The 27,921-nt window shown below is 33.6% G+C and overlaps 6 protein-coding genes across 6 annotated transcripts in view; 2 read left to right on the top strand and 4 right to left on the bottom strand.

Moving 5' to 3' along the window:
- Positions 1–5,659: 5,659 nt before the first annotated feature.
- On the bottom strand, positions 5,660–6,761 carry LOC119608736. Its single transcript, XM_037963285.1, has 4 exons — positions 6,676–6,761; positions 6,235–6,429; positions 6,015–6,179; positions 5,660–5,859 (listed from the first exon to the last, which is right to left on the bottom strand). Exons 1-4 carry the CDS (start codon positions 6,715–6,717, stop codon positions 5,707–5,709), a joined length of 555 nt encoding a protein of 184 aa, XP_037819213.1. The 5' UTR covers positions 6,718–6,761; the 3' UTR covers positions 5,660–5,706.
- A 2,065-nt stretch (positions 6,762–8,826) lies between these two features.
- On the bottom strand, positions 8,827–9,355 carry LOC119608737. Its single transcript, XM_037963286.1, has 3 exons — positions 9,297–9,355; positions 9,034–9,198; positions 8,827–8,979 (listed from the first exon to the last, which is right to left on the bottom strand). Exons 1-3 carry the CDS (start codon positions 9,330–9,332, stop codon positions 8,827–8,829), a joined length of 354 nt encoding a protein of 117 aa, XP_037819214.1. The 5' UTR covers positions 9,333–9,355.
- Positions 9,356–11,595: 2,240 nt separating this feature from the next.
- Positions 11,596–13,213, top strand: LOC119608724 (copper chaperone for superoxide dismutase). Its single transcript, XM_037963247.1, has 3 exons — positions 11,596–11,734; positions 11,802–12,436; positions 12,510–13,213. The coding sequence occupies exons 1-3, from the start codon at positions 11,720–11,722 to the stop codon at positions 12,643–12,645; spliced, it is 786 nt and encodes a 261-aa protein (XP_037819175.1). The 5' UTR covers positions 11,596–11,719; the 3' UTR covers positions 12,646–13,213.
- Positions 12,701–15,886, bottom strand: LOC119608722. The gene is made up of 9 exons (XM_037963245.1): positions 15,699–15,886; positions 14,192–14,284; positions 14,023–14,132; positions 13,862–13,956; positions 13,656–13,784; positions 13,445–13,593; positions 13,241–13,385; positions 12,925–13,175; positions 12,701–12,863 (listed from the first exon to the last, which is right to left on the bottom strand). Exons 1-9 carry the CDS (start codon positions 15,738–15,740, stop codon positions 12,708–12,710), a joined length of 1,170 nt encoding a protein of 389 aa, XP_037819173.1. The 5' UTR covers positions 15,741–15,886; the 3' UTR covers positions 12,701–12,707.
- A 3,483-nt stretch (positions 15,887–19,369) lies between these two features.
- The window catches only part of LOC119608723, a 9,006-nt gene continuing 454 nt past the window's right edge, over positions 19,370–27,921 (top strand). The window contains exons 1-3 of the mRNA XM_037963246.1: positions 19,370–19,819; positions 19,887–19,944; positions 27,806–27,921. The exon at positions 27,806–27,921 is cut by the window's right edge and continues 454 nt beyond it. Coding sequence (XP_037819174.1) covers positions 19,460–19,819; positions 19,887–19,944; positions 27,806–27,921 — 534 coding nt within the window. The 5' untranslated portion in view covers positions 19,370–19,459. The remainder of the gene's footprint in view (positions 19,820–19,886; positions 19,945–27,805) is intronic.
- On the bottom strand, positions 21,226–26,476 carry LOC119608721 (aarF domain-containing kinase 1). The gene is made up of 3 exons (XM_037963244.1): positions 26,232–26,476; positions 21,830–23,079; positions 21,226–21,768 (listed from the first exon to the last, which is right to left on the bottom strand). The coding sequence occupies exons 2-3, from the start codon at positions 23,033–23,035 to the stop codon at positions 21,427–21,429; spliced, it is 1,548 nt and encodes a 515-aa protein (XP_037819172.1). The 5' UTR covers positions 23,036–23,079; positions 26,232–26,476; the 3' UTR covers positions 21,226–21,426.

Here is a 27,921-nt window from a genome sequence, read left to right on the forward strand (position 1 = left end):
TAGACTAGACTAGACTATAGCTAGACTAGACTAGACTAGACTATAGACTAGACTAGACTATAGACTAGACTATAGACTAGACTATAGACTATAGACTAGACTATAGACTAGACTATAGACTAGACTATAGACTAGACTATAGACTAGACTATAGACTAGACTATAGACTAGACTATAGACTAGACTATAGACTAGACTATAGACTAGACTATAGACTAGACTATAGACTAGACTAAGACTAGACTATAGACTAGACTATAGACTAGACTATAGACTAGACTATAGACTAGACTATAGACTAGACTATAGACTATAGACTAGACTATAGACTAGACTATAGACTAGACTATAGACTAGACTATAGACTAGACTATAGACTAGACTATAGACTAGACTATAGACTAGACTATAGACTAGACTATAGACTAGACTATAGACTAGACTATAGACTAGACTATAGACTAGACTATAGACTAGACTATAGACTAGACTATAGACTAGACTATAGACTAGACTATAGACTAGACTATAGACTAGACTATAGACTAGACTATAGACTAGACTATAGACTAGACTATAGACTAGACTATAGACTAGACTATAGACTAGACTATAGACTAGACTATAGACTAGACTATAGACTAGACTATAGACTAGACTATAGACTAGACTATAGACTAGACTATAGACTAGACTATAGACTAGACTATAGACTAGACTATAGACTAGACTATAGACTAGACTATAGACTAGACTATAGACTAGACTATAGACTAGACTATAGACTAGACTATAGACTAGACTATAGACTAGACTATAGACTAGACTATAGACTAGACTATAGACTAGACTATAGACTAGACTAATAGACTATGACTATAGACTAGACTATAGACTAGACTATAGACTAGACTAGAGACTAGACTATAGACTAGACTATAGACTAGACTATAGACTAGACTATAGACTAACTATAGACTAGACTATAGACTAGACTATAGACTAGACTATAGACTAGACTATAGACTAGACTATAGACTAGACTATAGACTAGACTATAGACTAACTATAGACTAGACTAGACTACTAGACTAGACTTAGACTAGACTAGAATAGACTAGAGACTAGACTAGACCTAGACTAGACTAGACTAGACTAGACTATAACTAGACTAGACTAGACTAGACTATAGACTAGACTAACTAGACTAGACTAGACTATAGACTATAGACTAGACTATAGACTAGACTATAGACAGACTATAGACTAGACTATAGACTAGACTATAGACTAGACTATAGACTAGACTAAGACTAGACTATAGACTAGACTATGACTAGACTAGAACTATAGACTAGACTATAGACTAGACTATAGACTAGACTATAGACTAGACTATAGACTAGACTATAGACTATAACTAGACTATAGACTAGACTATAGACTAGACTATAGACTAGACTATAGACTAGACTATAGACTAGACTATAGACTAGACTATAGACTAGACTATAGACTAGACTATAGACTAGACTATAGACTAGACTATAGACTAGACTATAGACTAGACTATAGACTAGACTATACTAGACTATAGACTAGACTAGACTAGACTAGACTAGACTAGACTATAGACTAGACTAGACTAGACTATAGACTAGACTGACTAGACTATAGACTAGACTAGACTAGACTAGACTAGACTAGACTAGACTAGACTAGACTAGACTAGACTAGACTAGACTAGACTAGCTATAGACTAGACTAGACTATAGACTAGACTATAGACTAGACTATAGACTATAGACTCTATAGACTAGACTATAGACTAGACTATAGACTAGACTATAGACTAGACTATAGACTAGACTATAGACTATAGACTAGACTATAGACTAGACTATAGACTATAGACTAGACTATAGACTAGACTATAGACTAGACTATAGACTAGACTATAGACTAGACTATAGACTAGACTATAGACTAGACTATAGACTAGACTATAGACTAGACTATAGACTAGACTATAGACTAGACTATAGACTAGACTATAGACTAGACTATAGACTAGACTATAGACTAGACTATAGACTAGACTAGACTAGACTAGACTAGACTAGACTAGACTAGACTAGACTAGACTATAGACTAGACTAGAATATAGACTAGACTATCTAGACTAGAATATAGACTAGACTATAGACTAGACTAGAATATAGACTAGACTATAGACTAGACTATAGACTAGACTATAGACTAGACTATAGACTAGACTATAGACTAGACTATAGACTAGACTATAGACTAGACTATAGACTAGACTATAGACTAGACTATAGACTAGACTATAGACTAGACTATAGACTAGACTATAGACTAGACTATAGACTAACTATAGACTAGACTATAGACTAGACTATAGACTAGACTATAGACTAGACTATAGACTAGACTATAGACTAGACTATAGACTAGACTATAGACTAGACTATAGACTAGACTATAGACTAGACTATAGACTAGACTATAGACTAGACTATAGACTAGACTATAGACTAGACTATAGACTAGACTAGACTAGACTATAGACTAGACTATAGACTAGACTATAGACTAGACTATAGACTAGACTATAGACTAGACTATAGACTAGACTATAGACTAGACTATAGACTAGACTATAGACTAGACTATAGACTAGACTATAGACTAGACTATAGACTAGACTATAGACTAGACTATAGACTAGACTATAGACTAGACTATAGACTAGACTATAGACTAGACTATAGACTAGACTATAGACTAGACTATAGACTAGACTATAGACTAGACTATAGACTAGACTATAGACTAGACTATAGACTAGACTATAGACTAGACTATAGACTAGACTATAGACTAGACTATAGACTAGACTATAGACTAGACTATAGACTAGACTATAGACTAGACTATAGACTAGACTATAGACTAGACTATAGACTAGACTATAGACTAGACTATAGACTAGACTATAGACTAGACTATAGACTAGACTATAGACTAGACTATAGACTAGACTATAGACTAGACTATAGACTAGACTATAGACTAGACTATAGACTAGACTATAGACTAGACTATAGACTAGACTATAGACTAGACTATAGACTAGACTATAGACTAGACTATAGACTAGACTATAGACTAGACTATAGACTAGACTATAGACTAGACTATAGACTAGACCAGGGGTCGGCAAACTACGGCTCGCTAGCCAAATGCGACTCTTTGGATGTTGAGCTGTGGCTCTTTAGTTTCATAAACACTTTCTTATTTTATATACAAATATTTATATATTTTAAAATTTTTCTGAATCGATTAACGAGCAGTGTTTGTTAAAACTAACAAAACAATTCGCAAACGTTTCTACAATATACACAACTTTTCATCTTTGTTTAATCGTTTTGTACGTAAGCAAAATAAAGCAAATTATTTTTGGGCAAGAAAGAACGAAAACAAAACAATTAGTTTTCAGTCATTTCCATGCTTTTATTTACCATTGTGCCATTTGGAATTGGTATTGGATCTCTAGAAATGCAGTTGATCAATTTAAAAAGTAAAGCTTTGGTTATAGAAAATAGTCAAAGTTTAAAAGCCAATTGATAGAGTTAGGTAAAAAGCCAACTAACAAATGAATGTTAAGAGTCGTTTGTGAAACTTTCTAAAGCCATACAAACCTATCTCTCCCACTGAAAAGTTCACTATAAACGAATGGGGCATCATGAGCGCTCCTACGAAGTGCCATTAGATAAGATGTAAATCATGATCGTACATTTCGAAATTTTCATGTTTTTCGAAATAAAACATATTTTTTGGAAATTGAAAGTATCGTAATTAATTAATTAATTAATAATGTGGAGAGTTTGGATACAGTTAAATACTAAAAAATTGGTCTATTTGAAAACTTCAATATTGGGTGTTGGTTGGTAGTATCAATTCGGAACCCATCTTATTAAATTTGGTACAGATATTTTTGTTTCTATAAATTTGTTTATGACGAATTTCACAACTATGCTGGTATTATTAAGCCTGTTATGAGCGTAAAAGTCATTTTCTGAAGAAGAATTTATATGCGGGTATGGTCAACAATGAACTGATCATTAAAAAATTTTGGAGAGAGATTTTTCTTCCTATAATACTTGTTTGTGTCGAATTGCGTCGCTATACTAATATGTATTATTAAATCAGTTATGAGCGTTAGAGTCATTTTCCGAAGTAGACCTTATAAAAGGGGATTGGTCAATTATGTTCGGATCCTCTTAAAATTTGGTCGAGAAATTTTGTTCTTATAAAACTTGTTTGTGTCAAATTTCGTCGCTTACTGCTATTATTAAGTCACTTAAGAGCGATAGGGTAATTTTCTAGTGGTGATCTTATATGGTGGTAGGATCAATCAATATGAGTCGATAGTCACCAAATTTGGTAAAGAGATTTTTGTTCTTGTTTGTGTTGAATTTCGTCATAATACAGATATTATTAAGACAGTTATGAGCATTAAAATCAAATTTGGAAGATAGATATTGGTTCTTATAAAAGTTGTTTATTTTGAATTTCGTTGAAATATTGCTACTGTTAAGTAAATTATGATCGTTAGTCATTTTCTGAAAAGGACCTTATATTGGGGTTGGTAAAATATGGTTCGATGTCCGCAATACATCACAATATAATTTCTGTATGCATAAATAAAACTTTATCTTAATTACCGCCAAATTAATATATTACTTTATGCTGTATTAGCTTCATCATCAATTTTCGTTATTTTTACATTTCCTGATATACTTCGAAAAGCCCTACTCTAATAAACTTCTATATTTTAAAAAATGTATTCGAATGGCACATAAAAATTCAAAAAGTATTTGTAGTCAAAAATCTATAAGAAAGATTCCTTGCAGAATGTCCTGTAGATAATTAAATCAAAAATTATGTTTTTGAACTGAATTCATAAAGTATTTCAACTAAATTCGAATCGGGGTTTGTTGGTCAAATAGGCCGAAACATGGAAGTCATAAGGCTTCTTTGTTTTCATAAAGATTTTCGGAAATTGGAATTTTTCTTTGAAAAAATTCTAAATCTGTTAAAATAATCTCTATATTACAAGGATTCGCTAAAAGTGCCATTTTTGTTTTATTTGATGCCAATTTATAACATTTCACAGTTTCGAAGTTAAAAATTTAAAATTTTCATGAATTTTAAGGTAATTTTAGAACATAACCTTTTAGAATTTCTTTGATGACGCTGATTTTAATTATAGGAGTGTAAAATTTAGCAGGAACATGTATTTTGATACGGTGCGTCATAATCAATCAAAAAGTCGATTTTGATTTTTTTGCAACTTAGGGCTTTTTGGATTTCATATGAAAATTTTTAAAGTTTTAATAAACAAAAATTTTGTGGCTCTTTTAAAACATATGTTTCGTAAACTGTAAATTTTGGCTCTTCCGACTCAAAAGTTTGCCGACCCCTGGATTAGACTATAGACTAGACTATAGTCTAGTTTAGTTTAGTCTATTATTTAGTTTATAGTCTAGTTTATTAAGTAAATTTTTGCATTTTAACTCCTTACATGGTAATGAAACTTTTTGCCAATAAAAAAAAACATTGTTTTTGAAAATTATAGTTTTTCTTTAATGTACAATATTTATTAATGTTTTATATTAATTACACTTTATGAAGCATTGCAAAAACATCGACACAAAAAAATAAATCATCATTTTCAGATCCAGCTTTACCATGGATTTTGTATTCTCCTTCGCCATTACGTATTGGCAGTGACACATAAGTTGGTTTTTTGATATCAAAGTCTATTCTTTGCTAAAAGATAAATTGTATATAATTAGATTTGGTAAATTTAATTATATTAATTAAAAAAGAAAACAAATCGATATAATTTACGAATTATTATAAATCTTTATCAAAATATCGATTGCAGTTGTAATGTAATTAATATGTGTTTTATATATACATACACCTGCAGTAAATGGACATTTTAATTCTTCCGCTGGGGTATTTTCTAAATAGGGAAACCATACTTCTGCTTTGTTAAAAAAGGAAGTACATGCATCACCACGCTTCATAGAGTAAACTGTAGGTTGCCATTTACCCCGTTCAAATTTGAATAATTCAAAAGATACCTGAAAGGATGAAAATCCGGAATAAATTTAATTTATACTTAGGGATATCAATTACCGGTAATGGCTTCTCCACTGTAGTTTTTAAAGTGATATAACCATTAAGGATCAAACTTCCGTCCTCAGTTTGTGCGATATCTAAATTAGTAACATCAAAGAGTTGATCAAGATAATTATTTGGATAATTTTCGCAGGGTGAAAAAATTCCTTCGTTTATGAATTCAAATTCATAGTTATTTTGACTATAGGCGATCTGAAATAAATTGAAGTCATTGTTAAAATAATAATACCGGTGGCAACCAGATTTCTCTGCATCGACTAAGTCAAACCTAAGGAATCAAAATAGGTAATTATATGTATGTATGTACTATACTATACCAAGTCCTTATTATTACTCATCTTGTGATTTATATAGCAATACATCTTAATATTTTTTGTAAACCCCATGGAAAGTAGTTAGAATCTTCAAATCTTCAATACATATAAACTTAATACTCACATTTATCGAACTTAAAATTATTGCAAAAAAATTCAACTTCATAGTTTAAGCACTGCAAATTAACTAAATATTTATTTGTAAATTAAACTTGTAATAACTTTACAAACATATTAGCTAGCCCTATTTAAACCCATCTAAATGTATTACTTTTTATCAAAATTTGTAATTATTAGCCAAAAACATAAATCTGGTAATTGCTTTTAACTAGACTTTACAAAAATATTTTGATAAAAGCAGAACTTAAAAAAATAACACGAAAATATATTATAAATCCAATTAATGTCGTAATAGAGTACATGACAATTGCCTAATCCAAATATCAAAATAATGAGTTAATCAATTGTAATAAATTAACAATAAATTGTCTTTCCGAGGATTCCTTCCAGAACTATCGATCGGGCTATAGTCTAGACTACAGTCTATACTATAGTCCAGACAATTGAGAGATCAGGGATTAGTCTATTATCTATTAGATAGACCATGAACTAGACTATAGACCGGTCTATAGACCAGATTATAGACTAGTCTATATATCAGAATATAGACTAGTCTATATACCAGACTACAGACTAATCTATATACTAGTCTATATTCCAGACTACAGAGTAGTCCATAAACTAGGCTATAGACTAATGCTTAAATTATAGGCTAGACTAAGGATTAGAGTACATCATATACTATAGACTAGGCTATAGAGTAGACTATAGAATAAACCATAGACTAGACTATAGACTAGTCTATATAACAGACTATATACTAGTCCATATACCAGACTATCAACTAGTATGTGTACCAGACTATAGACTAGACTATATATCATATATAGACTAGTCTATATACCACACTACTAGTCTATGCGCCGGACTATAGACTAGTCTATGCAGCAGACTATAGACTAGTCTATACACCAGACTATAGGCTAGACTATGCACCAGACTAAAGACTAGTCTATATACCACACTATAGACTAATTTATACACCAGACTATAAACTTCTATATATACCAGACTACGGACTATTCTATAGACCTAAACTATAGACTAGACTAAGGACAAACTATATTCTATACCAGACTATAGACTAGCCTATATACCAGACTATAGTCTAGTCTATATACCAGACTATAGGTTAGTCTATATATCAGACTATAGACTAGTCTATGCACCAGACAATAGACTATAGACTAGTCTAGGCACCAGACCATAGACTAGTCTATGTACCAGACTATAGACTAGACTATATACCAGACTGCGGACTATTCAATAGACCTAAACTATAGACTATACTAAGTGCTAGAATATATTCTAAACTCTATAGACTATAAACTAGGCTATATACTAGTATATAGAATAGACTAAGGACTAGAGTACATTCTAAACTATAGCCTATGCTATAGAATAGACTATATACCAGACTATTGGCTAATCTATATACCAGACTATTGCCTAACCTATATACCAGACTATAGACTATGTAGTCTATATACCAGGCAATAGACCAGTCTATATATCAGACTATCGACTAGTCTATATACCAAACTATAGACTAGTTTATGCACCGGACTATAGAATAGTCTTTACACCAGACTATAGAATAGTACTATAGACTATGTACAGACTAGTCTATATACTCTACTATAGACTAATCTACCTACCAGACTATAGACTAGTCTATATACCAGACTATGGACAAGTATATATACCGGACTATATACATATAGCAGACTATGGACTAGTTTATATATTTTATTAAAATATACTTGAAAATTAATTATTTTAGGAACTCGAGAGGTGTAAATTCTGAGGTAATACTTAGAATAAGCTATTAGAAATTTCAGTAAAGTTATTGATAGTGGTGATAGTTTTATTAGTCTGGGAGTCGTAAGTGCAGTATTGAAAGAGTATATTAAAAATTTTGCAAATATATAGACAGATTTAACCGCTAAACTACTATATGAAATTTGACATAGAAAAATCCTAATTTAAAAATGAATATAAAATAATATTAATGGTATTTTAAAGTATGTATATAGTAAAGTCCTGTTATTGATTCTTACGGATATTATTTATTTAAATGCTTTTAGAAGTGCAAAATCAAATTGGAGGATATTATTGAAATAAACAACATAATGTTACGGACATTAAATTAAATCTAAATCTTATGTAACATTGCATAAATTTCAGCACATATAAAAAAATCATCTAATTCAGAACCAGACATAACGTGAATCTTGTATTCTCCTTCGGCATTGCGAATTGGTAGTGACATAAAGGTGGGCTCATTAATATCGAAATCAAATCTTTGCTAAAATTCAAATTATATTTTAATATAAATTCATAATTAATTCTTAATACTTACTCCCTTCGTAAATGGACAGGTCAATTGTTCTGCTGGTGTATTTTTTAAATAGGAATTCCACAGTTCCACCTTACTAAAACAGGCTGTACAAGTATCATCACGCTTTTGAGTGTAAATGGTGGGTTGCCATGTTCCACGTTCCTTTTTGAATACCTCAACATTTAACTGTCAAGTATACAGAAATCCAAAAATTTTATAAAATTTACATCCTTCTATAAATATATTCTCGAAGATATCCTCAGAAGTAGGTAGATGATAATTACCGGCAGTGATCCCTCCACTGTTCGTGTTACATCCATCTTCGGTCTGTTCAATATTTGCATTACTTATATCAAACAATTGATCAATATAATTATCTGGATGATTTTCGCAAGGTGAAAAAATTCGTTCTTCTAAGAATTCCAATTCATAATCGTTTTGACCACAAGCGATCTAAAAGATTTAAAAGTTAATATATTATAATAAGATCTATAAGGATAATAGATAATATTTGTAGCAAAAATAAGTCCCTTATATCTCGTTAAAAAGTCAGTCAGTTAGTCCAAGTTGTTAGTTAGTTAGTTAGGTAGTTAGTTAGTAAGTTAGTAAGTTAGTAGTTAGTTAGTTAGTTAGTTAGTTAGTTAGTCAGTTAGTTAGTTAGTTAGTTAGTTAGTTAGTTAGTAGTTAGTCAGTTTAGTTAGTTAGTTAGTTAGTTAGTAGTTAGTTAGTTAGTTAGTTAGTTAGTTAGTTAGTAGTAGTTAGTTAGTTAGTTAGTTAGTTAGTTAGTTAGTTAGTTAGTTAGTTAGTTAGTTAGTTAGTTAGTTAGTTAGTTAGTTAGTTAGTTAGTTAGTTAGTTAGTAGTTAGTTAGTTAGTTAGTTAGTTAGTTAGTTAGTTAGTTAGTTAGTTAGTTAGTAGTTAGTTAGTTAGTTAGTTCGTTCGTTCGTTCGTTCGTTCGTTAGTTAGTTAGTTTTCGTTCGTTCTTCGTTCGTTCGTTCGTTCGTTCGTTCGTTCGTTTCGTTCGTTCGTTCGTTCGTTCGTTCGCTCGTTCGTTCGTTCGTTCGTTCTTCGTTCGTTCGCTGTTCGTTAGCTACTTCGTTTCGTTCGTTCGTTCTGTTCGTTTCTTTCGTTCGTTCGTTCGTTCGTTCTTTCGTTCGTTAGTTCGTTCGTTCGTTTCGTTCGTTCGTTCGTTCGTTCGTTCGTTCGTTCGTTTCGTTTCGTTCGTTTGTTCGTTCGTCGTTCGTTTCGTTTCGTTCGTTCGTTCGTTCGTTCGTTCGTTCGTCGTTCGTTCGTTTTCGTTCGTTCGTTCGTTTTCGTTTCTTTTTCGTTCGTTCGTTCGTTTCGTTCGTTCTCGTTCGTTCGTTCGTTCGTTCGTTCTTCGTTCGTTCGTTCGTTCGTTTTCGTTCGTTCGTTCGTTCGTTCGTTCGTTCGTTCGTTCGTTCGTTCGTTCGTTCGTTCGTTCGTTCTTCGTTCGTTAGTTAGTTGGTTAGTTCGTTGTTAGTTAGTTAGTTGTTGTTCGTTTGTTAGTTGTTCGTTAGTTGTTAGTTTTTCGGTTAGTTCGTAGGTTTGTTCGTAGTTAGTTAGTTCGTTATCGTTCGTTCGTTTCGTTCGTTCGGTTGTTGTTGTTTGTTGGTTCGTTTATTCGTTCGGTGTAGGTAGGTGTTATTTCCTCTTCACGGTTGTTTGTGTTGGCGAAGTATTCTTCATCGATCTTTCAGAAAATGATCAATCCTTTTTTTCCTTCTATTATCCTACTTCTAGATAACGGAGATCGAATGTGTGTTACGTACATGTGCTTTTGAAGGTAAACTTAAAGAATTTCGCGTATTCAATCTATTTATCAAAATTTTATACTCAATATATCGTAGTTGTTATTATTAATATAATATTTTGAACATCATCGTTTAAACACAAAAAACTAACTGAGTTATTAATTATAATTTTAAATAATAATTATATCCTATTTAAAGTCATGCAATACAAAACGCAATTATAATTTGTTTCTTATCAAATATCAAACAATCATTATTCAAAACTAATTACTAAAATTACAATAGAAAATGTTTAAAAGATATCTACGATAATATATTTTTACATATCATTTAAATATCATTATCTGTTAAAGGTGTTATGATGAGAAAAAAGAGGAATCAATTCATCTTCTCTGTCGCAGAATTACATAGCATAATGCTAGATCTCCTTAACGCTTGTTCATATCAACACTTCATAACTTCTAAATTATACTCACTCCCTCTATCGTCTGCTTTCTCCCTAGCTTCATATCTTTCAAAAGTACTAATAACATACGCGTGCTATAACGCAGCCAGCATACCAAACCCTACTTAAAACCTGAACAGCATAGACATTTGGGTCCAAAATGCCTCTTTGTGATTAACAAATAAAATGAAAATCATATCATATATTTCACGAGGGACATGAAAGGACGACTAATCTGAAGACGAATTGAAAAATTCAAACTTGCATTAACAAGTAATTCAAAAATAACGGAAATTACTCTGGAAAATTGTGTCTATATTTAACTTTACCAACTTAACATGGCTCCCTAAACAAGTAGCTGTGTTTATTTGTTATTAAATAAAAACAGCTGTTTGACAAAAACAAAATTTTGTTTTGATCTTTGAATTTCAAAACAAACACGCATTATTCGAAATATTCGAGAAAAAATTTTGCTATTTCATTCTAAGCAAAATGAGTGAAATTAAAGTAAAACCATTAAAATTAAATATTTTAATTTTTTTAACAATTTCAAATAATTGTTTACCTATTTCAGATAGAATTTGCCGTGGAAATGAAAGGAGAACATTGCGCCTGTAAGCTGCGAGAAGCTTTAAAAGGTTTGGGAGAACTAGAAATAGATGCTAATTTGGGAAGAGTTATAGTACATACTCAGGAGCCGTGGTTTATTGTAAAGGAGAAAATAGAGGAAACAGGACGCAAAGCAGTACTTAATGGTTTTGGTGGCCAGTCGGCTGTTTCCATAATAAATAACACAGGCAGTGATGTAGACCAATGTCCCATACAAGGAGTTATAAGATTTACATCGATAAGAAAAGATAAACCAGGTTTGGTAGTTGATGGCGTGGTCGATGGTCTAAGTCCTGGACTTCATGGCATTCACATTCATGAGACGGGAGATGTTTCGTCTGGTTGTGATTCTGTTGGCAGTCATTATAATCCTAGAGGTTCACCACATGGCTCACCGGATGATGATATAAATAATAGACATGCTGGAGATTTGGGTAATATAAGGGCAGATGACACAGGTCGTGCTACATTCCGTTTTATGGACAATGTCTTAGAAGTTTGGGAAATTATTGGACGTTCTGTTGTTATAACACAAAATCCCGATGATTTGGGTAAAGGTCAAAATGAACAAAGTCGTATTGATGGTAATGCTGGAGACAGGTATGTTGTTAGATTTCTCCTCTAGAAACCGTTTAATAACACCTTTTTTCTTTTAATTTCATTTTACTGGCAGAATTGCTTGCGGTATTATAGCTCGTTCTGCCGGTATACTGCAAAACTTTAAGAAGATTTGTGCCTGTGATGGTGTTACACTTTGGGATGAACGTTATAAGCCCTTAGCGGGTGGCAAACGAGCACAAAAACTGTAAATTTAAACATCAGAATTTTTATGTTTTTAAGTAAATAAGTTAAGAAATATTTATACCAAATACTAATTGCTGTCTTCTATAACAATACTTGCATTGATGGCATCTACTTGTAAGTTTCCCTTTTTAATTTGTTGTAGCCGTTGTTTGCATTTATTTTTATAAGTTTGTACCAATTTACCACACAGCACCGGTGGTGAAATGGCTATAAGTGTATGAATCTAAAGAAAATAATTTTATTATTTTAGTTTTAAAACTTAACTATTTGACATTATGAAATACCTCTAAATAATCGACTTCCATTTCGTAGTTGATGCTTTGCTCCAGCAAAGCTAAAATATTTTGAAATTCTTCGGCTTTTAAGGAAAATTTCATTTCACCTATATTGGTTTTATACCAATCGGCATAATTGTTTAAATTTTTCGTTATGTCCATGGTATTGGCGGTGGCAGCTCGGGCAGTTAGCAGCATATGCAGTATACTACGTTTGCAGGGTATAGTAGCGCATTGTTTAAGACGTAATTTAAGATATTCTAGATATAAATAACAATAAAGCTGTAAGCCTCAGAAAGTTATTGTCTTTTTAAAATCAACTTACTTCTTATATAAGGTCCCGCTATAACATTGTTTTTACTGGAAATTGTTTGCAGCATAATTAAATAAAATTTCCATTCTTTAAAGTTTTCAATGGTAGAAGATTTCAGTAAGAAATTCAAAGATTCCTCAGGATGTTCACATAATAACTATTTATAAAATAAACAAATATTCACAATATTTTGGAAATTTGAAAAAAAAAACTCACCTGCTTATATAAATCTTGGGGAAATTTCATATCATCTACACCCTCATTAATCCAAGTGGAAAAATTATGAAACGCCTCTTTGATATTTGTTTGCTGAAGGCCCAATATAGAAGTAAAAAGTTTGTGAATAATTTTCACTCGAATTTCAGCTAAAATTAAAATTAATTTATAATTTTTAGCAAAACTAAAATATGTAGTATACTTCACCCACCTGTTACAGATTTCTTAATATAATCAAGAAAACTTAAATCATTCAATTCGGGTTTTTGTAATAAATCTTTAAAAAGATTTTCCAAACTTTCATCTAATATAGCATTTAAACGTATGGAATTAGCAGAGTCTGCAGAACATTTTTTTTTATAAAATTAAAAATAAAATCAAATTACAAATAAATTTCAATATTTCCACTTAAATTACCTAAAGTGGCATTAATTAAAAGATTTGTTATTAAATCATATTCAGATTCCAATAGATCGTTTATTATCAATTGAACTTCTTGTATATCTTCACAGCTAAAAATGGAAATATTTTTTTTTTTTTTTTAATTATAACTTTATAAGTATTATAATATACTGCACCTTAGTATATATTCGGTGGCGGTTAATATTCTTAATTTTTGTAATATACTTAAGATTTTTAAGCTGCCAATATTCCAGATTAATTTACAAAAATATTTTGCCACTAAATACTAAAATACATTGTTTTTATTGGAGTAGTTTTTTGCAAATATTTCAAAATTATTCTTACCCTTTCGCTAGCATTTAATGTTTGTAGTAACTCCTCCAATTCAATTTTATCCTTATTTTGTATATCGTCATTTTCTGCTTGAGTTTTGAGGACCTAAAAGAAAATGTATAAATAGTTGGTCTTTCATATGTGGGCAAGACAGAGATATAAATTAAACTCCTGTTCTGAATTTATATTTCAAATAATAATTACCAAAGAATAGTATAATTACATTCAAAAAATAGGTCTCATAAAACTCAAGTAGCTTATTTGTAAAATAGGTGGCGGTAAGCATCTTATCTTATAAATACAAGATAACCACTTTCAATCTTCTCCGCTTAAATGGGATTAGTGCAAAATATCTAGGAGTCATCCTAGATTCGAAACCCAAGCTAGAGTAAACAAAGTGTGTGCGGCCCTATACTATAAGTCCAACGTAAAAGATTTGAAGAAATCTTTCACGCATCAGCGCTTATGATAACAGAAGTACTTCGTACCACGCCTTCAAAGGCTCTTTTTGTCATAATTTAATGGCTCAAGAAGTTGTCCTCGACTCAGCGATTAGACTTAGGACAATTAGTATGTGGAAAGTAACTTTTGACTATCGAATCAACACGATTTAAATGTGGTGGAATCAATCTTCCGTGATGGATCGTAGAAGATCTTCAACGATGGATCCATCTCATGACTCACGAAGATTCCTACTTCAGTTTCCAAGGCAAAAACAATGAAACTTAACTGCAGTTGTGATTTGTCACTGGCATTTCGGGCTCCATTATAGTATACTGAACTTAACCAGTAATAACTTCAGCAGGAGCTTTCAAGATGAAGAAGAGCATATCACTCACTTCCACTGTCAGTAGGTACCAATTTTCTGCACGATCTAATGGAACTGTCTGGGGCTGACATCCGAAATATTAATTTCCTTATTCGAGCGACAAACTGGTTTGGATTGGAATCCAGAGTTATTTGGTCGAAATGTACTATTACGCAGACCACTCTTCTCTTTCCAGGTATCACAAAGGGGTCATAGAAATGGACCCAAGTCTGTCCCCAGTGATAACAGCACATGGAAAAAGATGTCAGTAAACTTTTTATTTTATATACTGATACATAACCCAAGACTTGATAGAGGCACAAAGGAAGCACATCGTGACAGGTGGTTTCTATCAAAATCGGTTCATAATTGACCATCATCTTATATCAGCTGTAGGGTATTATATAGTCAGCATACATAGTAAGTGATTGACTACAATTATTCTTCTTTTTCGTTTATATTCTAAAAGGTTTCATTAACTACGATTTATTCTTTAAATTATGTCTATTTTTATAAAAAGACAAAAAAATTTTGCCAGAAAAGAGTACGACCTTATTTTCGATCCTAAAATTTTGTTTGCATTCAGTGTAGTCCACACTTACTACCAAATATCTGTTACTCCATCACTGCTTTAGAATTTCTTCAATTTTATAAAAATTATAAAATATATTTTTAAAATAGCTCTCATATAACTCTAATTGAAATACTTACATTGCAAATTAATTTTAAACTAGAGCCGATTATAAAAACCATTTTAAACTTGTAATTAAATAAATAAAAACGTACGCAATAAATTTTGCCGCCATGCAAACGCAATTATTTGTAAACAAAGTAAAAATTGCACAATCAGCTGTTATTGTTTACATTACATATGTACATATATGAAAAACAAGGGTTACCAAATTCAAAAGAATTTTAAATCAAACAGTTTAAAAGTGGATTAAAAACGTTTTTAAAACTTAAGTTTTTTATGCATTAATCAACTTTAAAATAAATTTCCTCTTAACTACTGAAAAATCTTGAAATTTTTTAGAAATACATTTTATTAACTAAAACCCATTTTCAGTTAAAAATAGACCTATTAATTATGTTATTTTTGTAAAACAAACCGACTCTTTCCACTGTTTTCCAACTAAAAGATCTTCAAACTAATCTCAATAAAACAATTTTATTTATTTACTCTCTTGTCTTTTGTGATAATATAAAATAATTGTATACGATACGATAAACACAAAACCATATTGATAAAACAATCATTAACAGCGACACAACTGATAAATATGAAATTTAAAGAATTATATATAATTTTTCTCTGCTAGTATTAAACGAGAACGTAAACACAACAGAACCAAGATTATTAAAATATATAGTTAATCACATAAATAACAAAAAAAAAAAAAAAAAGAACTGAAACCAAAACAAATTATAAAAAATTAAAAGAAAAAATGCAAGCAAACAATAATATTTTTTTTTAAATTTTAATTAACAATAAGTTATATTAATGCAAAAATTATGAATGAATTTGGCATAATTATAATATGTTTTTTAACAGTGTCATTCTTATTATTCATTTTAAGAGTAAGTAAATATTTTTCAACATTTTCTTTAAAACAAAGCATTAACCACTGAATATCTCATTAACCTTTTGCAACTTACTATTTTGGAAAAATTTATTTAATTCAAAATGAATGGAAATGAGTTAAAATAAAACTCATTGCAATTTTTGCGATTTGAAAGTATTCTTAATTCTGCAGATAATAAACAAAATGTACTGAAATCATAAGAACTTCAAAAGCAAAAAGAACTAACATCAGCTAGACTGAATGCTAATATTAAAGTTTCAGTAAACTGAAAGTCTGAAATTTTTATTTCTGAATAGTAACGGTGGGTTGTACCAATACCGCGGTGTACCGTCTTCATTTTCACAACTGTGGTCAACATAGTAACTATCTACCTATCTATCTATCTATCTATCTATCGAGCTATCTATCGAGCTATCTATCTAGAGCGAGCGAGCGAGCGAGAGAGCGAGCGAGCGAGCGAGCGAGCGAGCGAGCGAGCAGCGAGCGAGCGAGCGAGCGAGCGAGCGAGCGAGCAGGAGCGAGCGAGCGAGCGAGCGAGCGAGCGAGCGAGCGAGCGAGCGAGCGAGCGAGCGAGCGAGCGAGCGAGAGAGCGAGCGAGCGAGCGAGCGAGCGAGCGAGCGAGCGAGCGAGCGAGCGAGCGAGAGAGCGAGCGAGCGAGCGAGCGAGCGAGCGAGCGAGCGAGCAGCGAGCGAGCGAGCGAGCGAGCGAGCGAGCGAGCGAGCGAGCGAGCGAGCGAGCGAGCGAGCGAGAGAGCGAGCGAGCGAGCGAGCGAGCGAGCGAGCGAGCGAGAGAGAGCGAGAGAGCGAGCGAGCGAGCGAGCGAGCGAGCGAGAGAGCGAGCGAGCAGAGCGAGCGAGCGAGCGAGCGAGCGAGCGAGAGAGCGAGCGAGCGAGCGAGCGAGCGAGCGAGAGAGCGAGCGAGCGAGCGAGCGAGCGAGCGAGCGAGCGAGCGAGCGAGCGAGCGAGCGAGCGAGCGAGCGAGCGAGCGAGCGAGCGAGCGAGCGAGCGAGAGCGAGCGAGCGAGCGAGGAGCGAGCGAGCGAGCGAGCGAGCGAGCGAGCGAGAGAGCGAGCGAGCGAGCGAGCGAGCGAGCGAGCGAGCGAGAGCGAGCGAGCGAGCGAGCGAGCGAGCGAGCGAGAGCGAGCGAGAGAGCGCGAGCGAGCGAGCGAGCGAGCGAGGAGCGAGCGAGCGAGCGAGCGAGCGAGCGAGCGAGCGAGCGAGCGAGAGAGCGAGCGAGCGAGCGAGAGCGAGCGAGCGAGCGAGCGAGCGAGCGAGCGAGCGAGCGAGCGAGCGAGCGAGAGCGAGCGAGCGAGCGAGCGAGAGAGCGAGCGAGCGAGCGAGCGAGCGAGCGAGCGAGCGAGAGCGAGCGAGCGAGCGAGCGAGCGAGCGAGCGAGCGAGCGAGCGAGCGAGCGAGCGAGCGAGCGAGCGAGAGCGAGCGCGAGCGAGCGAGCGAGCGAGCGAGCGAGCGAGCGAGCGCGAGCGAGCGAGCGAGCGAGCGAGCGAGCGAGCGAGCGAGAGCGAGCGAGCGAGCGAGCGAGCGAGAGAGCGAGCGAGCGAGCGAGCGAGCGAGCGAGCGAGCGAGCGAGCGAGAGCGAGCGAGAGCGAGCGAGCGAGCGAGCGAGCGAGCGAGCGAGCGAGCGAGCGAGCGAGCGAGCGAGCGAGCGAGCGAGCGAGCGAGCGAGCGAGCGAGCGAGCGAGCGAGCGAGCAGCGAGCGAGAGCGAGCGAGCGAGCAGCAGCGAGCGAGAGCGAGCGAGCGAGCGAGCAGCGAGACGAGCGAGCGAGCGAGCGAGCGAGCACGAGCGAGCGAGCAGGAGCGAGCTAGAGCGAGCTAGCGAGCGAGTAGCGAGCGAGCTAGCGATCTAGCTAGTCGATCTATCGAGCGATCGAGATATATATCTATCTATCTATCTATCTATCTATCTATCTATCTATCTATCTATCTATCTATCTATCTATCTATCTATCTATCTATCTATCTATCTATCTATCTATCTATCTATCTATCTATCTATATCGTCCAATAGATTGCGTCAAACTTTTAATTTTCAGTCAATATATATTAGGTCCCGTAACTGCGTCTTTGTTTAGGTCTCAAAGTTCTGGAGAATTATATTATATTTTCTTTATTCTTTTAGATAATAATTATATGTTGGCATAATTTAATGTTATCGCGGCAAATAAAAATTCTTGAACAACAACAAGCAGGTGAGTAAATTTATTAGTATTTAATCATACATTACAAATACCTTCCCAATTATTTAATACAAAATTTAAAAAGTTCATTCACGTGAGATAAAAATAATTGTAATAAACAAATCTTTTAAAATGTATACAACTCCTGAATAAAAAAGGAAATAGTAGTTATAGTATAGTAGTTATGATTAAATTAGAAAAACAATTTAAAAAATCAACTAAAACAAATAACAATTCCAGTATTTCCAAACGTCCACACCAATTAGAGAAACAAATATATATTTATTTGTAACTATAGATAATTATTCCAAACATAGATTTTCCGTTATCTTATCAATAGGTCATTTATTAAATCAAATCTATATGTATAAAAGAACAATGATATCGTTTAAAAAGTATCATTGTTTATCGGAAAAAGAAAATATTGTGTAAAAAAAAAAAAACAATAAAATAGATATATAATTTTGCACAAATACGAACAGTAGCAAATGAAATAGATAACAATAAATCGAAGTATTAACTTTTGTGTACTTTACCATTTGTGTGATTTCTTTTTATCGAAAAAAATTAGACAAATAATTACCAAAAGTCCTAAACAAAATTAGTTTTGTAAATTAGTTGCAATAATAATTTCATAACAAAAGCGTGTATATTTCGTGGTAAAGGAATAACGAAAAAAAAAAAACTTAGTAAAAATATGTCTAATACAAATCCTTTGAATGTTACCGTAAACTCTACCATGGCAACTCTTATAAATCAAACGGTAACGGTTTTGAATCTAAATACCACTCAATCAACACCTTTTATAAATTCAACATGGATTCCTTATAACGACTCTTCGGTATATCCAAATGTAAACTCTAGTACTAATGGCTATTTACCCTGGTATTGGAATAACTCGGTATATAATCCTCCGGTGTATACTCCCTATTGTCCCGATTGTTATCCTAACTATGTTACCATCGATCCACCATTGATTACATATTCCTATACGTATTCATATGCTTATTATGTCTTGTTACTTTTGCTATTAATTGTGGCGATTATTTGCATTAAGGTATTTATTTTTAAAAGAAAGAATTGTAGAACGTTTTTTAAAACCATTTTATAATAACTATTTCAAGATTGGTATATCACGTCGCAAGGAATTGGAACGACGAGCGGCTGCTCAACGTAGAAGAGGTAAAGTTTTTTTTTTGTTAAAATATATATTTTATCTTAGTTTTTCCGACTACTTGTAAGAGAAAAAGGTATTGGGGTCTGTCACAGAATCCATTCCGATCGAAAGTGGAAACTTCTATAAATAAGAAAACGACAACTTTTTCGGAATGAAGCTATTGTTAGTAAGACTTCTAAATATAATTAAGCAATTCATCAACTTTTTCTCAAAATTTAAGCCAATCTTACACAATCTGGTAATATGGGGGCTAGTTGCCGGCAGAACTTGCCCTGGATAGTAATTGTTTGAGGTTCCTTCGGGATCCACGTAGTGGCTGTGATTTATCGTGGGGATACTGTTGATTTAAGGACTAATGTATGCATAAGCTATATATGTCTATATTCTCTATCCGATTCAGTTGCCATCTCTAAAGATGTCACTGGGTGATGTAACAAAGCAAGTTCAGCTTGATTCTAGAACCCGTTGGGTATTTCTAATCCTTCTTGTAGTAGGGCGCGGATATATATTGACAACTGTTAGTTGCCTGCCATTCCGTTTATGATCTTTATAATCAGAGAATGGAACTGATCTAAATTGGTGAAATTACGAGAAAGACACCTGCACTTTGGGAGACTAATACTGATTGAATATGATGTTTGTCATACTTGACTTGACATAGAGAGGGATCCAGATTTATTTGTAATATATTTCGGACTACCAAATATGTCTCTAGATGCTGTTGCCGAATCAATAGATCCCTGTGATGTGGTTGCGGGGGCTTTAAAATGTTAAGGAATGTGCTTGATAGGATCATTGAAGGATGTGGGTGCTTCGGAATGGCTCATGACAGCGGGATTCCAGTTAGCCCATCTCCGATGTAATGTCTGAGTTTAATGATACAGCAGGTACGTTGTGGGGGGTTTGTGCAAATCCCTCTCTATCAATCCAACTAGCAACTGGTCTCATGCAGTCTATCATTCCGCATTGTGATCACTTGGCAAGTGATTTAATAGGTCGAGTACTCGAGAACGCTCAGGTGGCAATTTTTGCAATCTTCTTCATCGGGGGCGATTAGTGGACCGTTTTAAGTCCACCTAGTGGACGAAAAAAGCCACCGTAAGATTAAGTCGTCAATAAAGGTACTCACGATAAGGACATTGACATTCTTGTCAAATTTTCTGTGAAATCGTTTAAAGTTGATCATGCTAACGATATCATATCGTAAATTTCAAGACGTCTTAAATTTCCTTAATTACATAGATACGATATTATTAATAACGACAATTTGTATTTGTTTAGTTTTAATTTCTTCGTGTTTTATTAAAAATATTTAATACTAATATTAAATTAAAACAAATTAAACATTAAGCAAATTCCTGACTTTATTTTAACTGTACATTTACAGTATATATAAAAAATTATTTAAAATGTTTAGCATTCTTTAATAAATTAACTAACTAGCACAACATAAAAAAAACAAGAAATCCTACAGGTTAAAATAATTATCAAAGTAATTCTCTGACAGAAGCTATTAAACCAAAATTAATTAAGCCCAAATACAAATAGTAAATATTCAATTTGAAAATTTCCCATTTCTCGCGCAAGAAAATACCCAAACGTTGTGATTTCTTTGTGCTTTGTGTCATTTCTTCGCTAAACGAAGAGTGCAGGCAACATTTGGACATGACCCAAAAAGCGGTCATGCGATTTTGTGTGCGTAATGTTGATTCAATGCCACGTATCAAATCGTTGGTTTTCAAAATCAATAACATTTGACGATCGACTTGTTCGAGTACATCGGATATATGAGGTAGTACTAGTGAAGTATTATTTTGGAGAGTGTTTTTCTGTAAGAGAAGGGAAAGGTGTTAGTTTGATAGGTTTATTTATAATATTGAAAGATCAAACCTCTTCTTTGGTATATTTAACTTTATTAACACCCTGCACTAAAGTCTCCCACGGTCGTCCCGTAACCATGCAGGCAAAAAGTCCATATAAATCTCCTTTAATACCCAAATTGTGAGAATATTTACGCATACCCACACGATCAACATTTAAAATACTCAACCATAATTTGGAATAATCATAACGAAATTTATCCGTTAAATTGGCATATAAACCATGATCGAGTAATACAATTTCTACCTTTTTTTGTTCATTTTTTCGCACCAATATATTACCCGGATGAGGATCACTGTGTACAAAACCTGTATTGAAGATCATTTCCGAATACAGTTGACCTATTTTATTGGAAACTGTTACAGGATCTATGTGATTTTTGCGTATATATTCTAAATCGGTAACTTGGCCCCCTTCCAGAAATTCCATGACTAGAACACGTGGCGAACAATAGTCCCAATAGATTTTGGGTATTTTCAGCCAATTGTATTTAAGGAATTGCTTTTGTACTTTTTCAGCATTTTTACCCTCGTTGAGGAAATCCAATTCAATGGGTAAATTCTTTTTAGACTCATCCACCAGCCATTGTATTTTGAAATCGGGAAAGATTAAAGCCAAAGCTTTTACTGCCAATTCCATGGTTTTCATATCCACTCTGGAGTTGCCCTTAACATAAGGATGCTGCACTTTAACCGCCACCACTTCTCCGGTCTTTAATGTGGCTTTATGGACTTGAGCCAAAGAGGCAGTGCCCAAAGGCTCTCTTTCAAAATTATCAAATATATCCTCAGGATTACGTTTCAAATCATGTTTTATAACTTTATATAAATCTTCGATGGGATTTTGTGGAGCATTAGAGTGTAAAACCTTCATGGTTTGAACAAATTCCTTAGGCAGTAAATAATCCAAGGCACCTATATGTTGGCCCACCTTAATATACACGCCCTTATTTGTACAAATTAATTCCAGAAGTCTTTCGGCGGCTATTTTGTGCACTCGACTTTTTTCCTGTTTATATTCAGGGGAATTCTTATCCCATTCTTTGTAATATAATTCACGTTTATAGGTTAAAGCTACATCTACCACAGCCACGGCCGAACGTCCCAGACGCACTATACCCAATGAATTTAAATCGTAGTCATTGGTGTGTAAACTTAAACCGGTTCCAATGGCACTGGCGCCTAAAACGCTATAAGTAAAAACACGTCTTATCATTGTGGCGTTAAGGTGTTATGGCACGTTAGAAGTCTCGAGGAAAACTGAAAATAACAAGAATCATATAAATTTATTTTAACTTGCTAAGGGGGTGGAGGTGCTGGGCATGTGATGGGTTGGTTTTAAATGTATAGAAAATGCGTGGTTAATGATAAATGACAGTTTTTAGGTGGGAGTAAGATTCTACTGTAGTAAAAATTTAAACATATTTTTTTGTCAAGGAAACTTATCTAACATTTACTTTCCATATTTTAACGAAATTTTGCATATGTCTTAATATGTATGTATGTTTTTTGTTTATCGGAAAAGACCCCTTTTAAACCTTTTGATTGATGTTGTTTGCGCGTTATGCCAATTATTGTTCAATTTTTTTAACAGTGGATTTTGCCGTGAAACATAAAAGAAATTAAATTTGCCAAAATTTTGCAAAACTTTTTCAAACAAAAGAAACTTTAAAAAATTTTAATTTAATCGGTTAATAACCCCGTATTATTTAATTAATGTTTTATGCATAAAGTCAATAATTTATGTATATTTAAAGTTTTGTGCAAAATTGTATCTAACCTTAACATACAAATACATTTATGAAACCGGCCTATGATTTGAAAGAGACAAATGAAGATTAATATTGTCAGAAAGAGAGGGCCATCCGGGTCGGTCGTAGTTTGTCTTGGGCCTTATATAGTTTGAAAGAAACCATAAAACGTAAACATTTTAATTTTTAATCTGAAATTTCCAAAAGATATTCATCATCTTCGGATTCCCAATTCCTGCAGTGCTGATTTATGGCATGCATCTGAGTACGTTTAAGTCGGTAGAAATATTGGAACAATGTGGTTTTTTGACACCAAATTGATTAGAGGTGAAACCGGTCGATGTTCGCATAGAACAAAAGAAAAGCTCTCTAAAGAGCAAGTACCCTTATAAGATCCAAAATTTGTTCCATTTCCTATCGAAACGACCACAATCCGACGTACACACAAACAGACTTTCTTCCTGGAACCAAGCTTTACAATAACATGCTGCGCGGATTCAATAAAGATCGTCATTACACATTTCTGACTTTATTTTCTGTATTTCGATGTAGATCCCCAGCCTCCCAGTTTAGAGCTATGGTGTACTCTAATGTTCCCGACAATTCGGTTTGTGTATAACTGTCCAATATGTCCAGTAGTCAATTCAACAAAAGATAAGATTCGTTCCTACAGCTTTGGTTGACATAGTCCTTATGACCCCACTTACACACAAACAACATGCTTTTATCCAAAGTAGAGTTAAACTTTTATAAGGTCAGTGTGTCATAGTTGGACTATGACCCTACTTTGAAGATATGGATCTTCTAAACAGCGCCCAACTTTGTTGGTTCTATGCTCTATGTCACTTACTGATATCGTTCTGTCTAAGACCCGGGGTTTAGTATAAGCAGACATTTTCGTCAGACAGATTTCTGTTTTAATTGAGTTGAATAATTTCGGCTGGTTGAGCCCAGCCGTATTTAGGCCCTTATCGGCAATCCTGCATACATAATTTGAATTCTTGCTGTTTAAAAGTTTTACGAAATCGTTTGAGTAATAGACTGGTATAAATCTTTCATCGGTTAAGGTTTAATCGGTTTAACATGCTGGCCTTTTGGCCGAACCCAGGCGTATATAGGGCCTCCTTGTCCCATCTTCATAAATAATTTGAATGCTTGTTCCTTAAATGTATTAAGACATCGTCTGTGCAGCGTCTTCTTATGAAATTGGGATTTGAATATCATCTCAAAACCCAGCCAAGAGGGGCTTCCCACCTTCATACAAAATTTTAATACTTGTTCCTTAAATGTATTAAGATATCGTCTGCGTAACAGACTGATATAAATCTTTCATCGGTTAAGGTTATCAATTCTGGTTTACTGCGAAATATCCATATATCCTTAACATATGATTGATTCAATTACGAAGAGCTCGTTTAACCAGGAACTGGTCTAAGAAGAGAGTAAGAGTGTCAGTTTGTCGATATCACGGCAGAAAGAAAATCTATACAATTATGCTATACCGATAAAGTAATTCATTGTAGTCGATTAGGTAATTAATAACATCAGTAGAAAAGTAAAACATTCTTTCCACTATTGGTGACATAGTCTCTAAAGGCTTACGACTAGCTGTGCGTATTCTAAAATCCCTATTCTATGGAAGATACATACATACATAAGTATCTTCGACATTGGCACGATTATAAGGAAGAGTTGTATTTTCACTAAAAATGACAGATAAAGAACATGGAGTTTCTTAATTTATGTTAAACAAATTCTTATAAATAGTATACACCTGTTTCTAATTAACACCTTCTTTTTTTATATTACAACATAAAAAATTTCACAAATAAAAAACTTCTAGATCTTCATGCACTATTTGATTTTCCTTTTGAAATTATGAAAATAGACATAAAAAACATAAATTTCATAATATTTCATCATTATTACATTTAATTTTTAGTAATTGCCATATAAATAACTCTATCAACAAGTTAAATTTAAAATTAAAATAACTTTGCCAACAGATTTTTAACAGTTGCCAACTTGCCAAATAAATAAACAACAAAAATCTATTGTTTTTTTGCACTTAACTGCCAAATTATTTAACATACATACCAATAAACCGTTATTTCAATTGCACGCACACTTCATAATGAGATTAATTTCATTGGAATTTGCGCTCAAAAAATGCTTTCTAAACAATAACAACAAGTTGTCTGTCTGATTATCTATCTTTCTCTCTCACTTGCACATTTTGTTTACAAAACTAACAGCAGCTTCTTCTTCTTCTTTCTCTTCAATTATGTTTGCTCATAAACTAAAACAGATTGCAAATGAATTTCTGGCCGTGTTTATTGTTTACAAAATGATTTGTTGTTGCTTTTGTTATTATTTGTACATATTAAAAAAAGGCCCTCCTCACTAACTTTCACTTTAGTTAAATATTTATTATGACGTTACTACACTACTTACATATCAATTAATATTGAATGAATGAATGTTTAAACATGATTGATTTAATGAATGAATGATGACGAAGTGCAAAGTTTAGCAGCCAGTGAGTGAGTGATTTTTAATGCTTTTTATTATGACGTGTTTTATTACTTTTTTTTAAATTTAAACAATTATTACATAAACAATTTAACATTGAATTTGTGCAAACACTAGACACATTTTTACCTTGATTAATTTTAATTTATAATTTTGTTAACAGCCTTTTTTTCTTTAAAATTTTTAATTGAGAAATTTTGTTGGTTTTTTTACTGTAATTTTAACATATTCTCAGCTTATTTGCTTTTAGTTTAACATTACGAAATTCTTTTAAACAAACAAAAATCTACTAAGGGAACTACAAATAAAACGTAATAATAAAACCGACACCGCTTCCACTAAAAAAACGTGTATCGTCGAACGAGTGCAGATAAGAGACTGAAGAAACAAACTTGCGCAGTAAACAATGTTGTTGTCAGCTTGATTACAATTGCAACCGCACAACCACAGGCAACCATGTGTTGCCAAATGCTGGGAAAGTTTTTGTGGAAATTTTTGAGTGTAAAGGCCCAAATAGACTACACAAGCGGCTTGACAAACATACCAATATTTTACGTTTGTGCAAGCCTGTTGTGTAGTGTATGAGGGTGTTTCGTGTTTGTACAAATGCTGGCTGTTTGTTTGTACAAAAATTTAAAAAATTTGATTTTTACACAAACATATTGAATTTTTTTCAAACCGTTTGTATTGTTTATATTTATTAACAACAAAATTTTCACAAAATGTCCATTTATAAGAAAAATTGTCATCTGTATCTTTTCAAGTCCACAAAAACGTGAAAAAATCGGTGTTTGTACGAGCAATGTTTGTGTAGTGTGTGTGCGAATGAAAAAAGTATGTTTGATAAGCCGCTTGTGTAGTCTATTTGGGCCTTAAGCAAAAGTGCTCATTGCTAGTAGCAGTTCTAGGCGACCGTTAGTCGCTTGTCGACAGTGGCCCCTAATGTAATCATTTAAATGTTTGTTGTGACAGTTGTTTGAGATGGAAAAATGAAAGTTATCGATAAAAACAACGAGATGATAAAGTAAACAGTTAAAAAACGTTATATTTAAACTGTTGAAAACACAATATATACAAACAAGTAGACTGTTACATTATATAGAGAGTGGAGTCAAATACGAACATATAAATTTAGCGTGATTTTGGATCCTATAAAATTATCTTATATGGAATCACTAAACCTAATTTTTAAGCCAGTTATAAACTTTAAAGTCTAGTCTAGTCTACAGTCTAGTCTATATTCTAGTCTGTAGTGTAGTCTACAGTTTTTAGTCTAGTCCACTTGACTGCAGCCTTGTCTATTGTTTACTCTATGACCTAGTTTTTAGTCTAGTCTTTAGACTAGTCTATAGTCTAGTCTACAATCTCGTTCACAGTCTAGACTATAGTCTAGTCCATAGCCTAGTATATAGTCTATTCTATAGTCTAGTCTATAGTCTATTCTATAGTCTAGTGTACTGTATTGTATATAGTCCAATCTGTTGTATAGTATATAGTCTACAGTCTATAGACTAGTTCAGTCTATAGTCTAGTCCATAATGTAACATGTAGTCTAATCTATAGCTTAGTCTATAGTCTAGTCAGTGGTCGGATCCATTATGGACCTAATCTCATTAATCTGACAGATAGATTTATATCGTATATCATTACTATACCGGTATAACATATTTAAATCAATTATACCTAAATCTATATATTTTCAGCGCTGCAACAATCTCAAAATGCCTATATTGTAACTAGCGACAACTCCAACAACAACAATAATAACAGTCCAGATACGGAGGCCAAAGAATTTGATTTACCACCTGCTTACAACGAA

The sequence above is a fragment of the Lucilia sericata genome, unplaced genomic scaffold (genome assembly GCF_015586225.1).
Source record: "Lucilia sericata isolate MDLA Ls3-8-SP2 unplaced genomic scaffold, ASM1558622v1 Contig000877F_arrow, whole genome shotgun sequence".
NCBI classification, from domain to species: Eukaryota; Metazoa; Arthropoda; class Insecta; order Diptera; family Calliphoridae; genus Lucilia; species Lucilia sericata.

What these genes read in the sequence shown, in the direction of transcription:
- LOC119608736 (XM_037963285.1), bottom strand. Translation starts at nt 6,717, where the DNA reads ATGAAGTTGAATTTTTTTGCAATAATTTTAAGTTCGATAAAT. An exon ending in TAATTTTAAGTTCGATAAAT is followed by an intron (nt 6,430 to 6,675) that starts GTGAGTATTAAG and finishes AATTTATTTCAG; the next exon opens with ATCGCCTATAGTCAAAATAA. An exon ending in CAGTGGAGAAGCCATTACCG is followed by an intron (nt 6,180 to 6,234) that starts GTAATTGATATC and finishes TCATCCTTTCAG; the next exon opens with GTATCTTTTGAATTATTCAA.
- LOC119608737 (XM_037963286.1), bottom strand. Translation starts at nt 9,332, where the DNA reads ATGGATGTAACACGAACAGTGGAGGGATCACTGCCG. An exon ending in CAGTGGAGGGATCACTGCCG is followed by an intron (nt 9,199 to 9,296) that starts GTAATTATCATC and finishes TATACTTGACAG; the next exon opens with TTAAATGTTGAGGTATTCAA. An exon ending in CCTGTCCATTTACGAAGGGA is followed by an intron (nt 8,980 to 9,033) that starts GTAAGTATTAAG and finishes TTTGAATTTTAG; the next exon opens with CAAAGATTTGATTTCGATAT.
- LOC119608724 (XM_037963247.1), top strand. An exon ending in GATGGTAATGCTGGAGACAG is followed by an intron (nt 12,437 to 12,509) that starts GTATGTTGTTAG and finishes TTTTACTGGCAG; the next exon opens with AATTGCTTGCGGTATTATAG.
- LOC119608722 (XM_037963245.1), bottom strand. Translation starts at nt 15,740, where the DNA reads ATGGTTTTTATAATCGGCTCTAGTTTAAAATTAATTTGCAAT. An exon ending in CATTAAATGCTAGCGAAAGG is followed by an intron (nt 14,133 to 14,191) that starts GTAAGAATAATT and finishes AATGTATTTTAG; the next exon opens with TATTTAGTGGCAAAATATTT. An exon ending in TGGAAGTCGATTATTTAGAG is followed by an intron (nt 12,864 to 12,924) that starts GTATTTCATAAT and finishes TATTTTCTTTAG; the next exon opens with ATTCATACACTTATAGCCAT.
- LOC119608721 (XM_037963244.1), bottom strand. Translation starts at nt 23,035, where the DNA reads ATGATAAGACGTGTTTTTACTTATAGCGTTTTAGGCGCCAGTGCCATT. An exon ending in TTAAATATACCAAAGAAGAG is followed by an intron (nt 21,769 to 21,829) that starts GTTTGATCTTTC and finishes CTTCTCTTACAG; the next exon opens with AAAAACACTCTCCAAAATAA.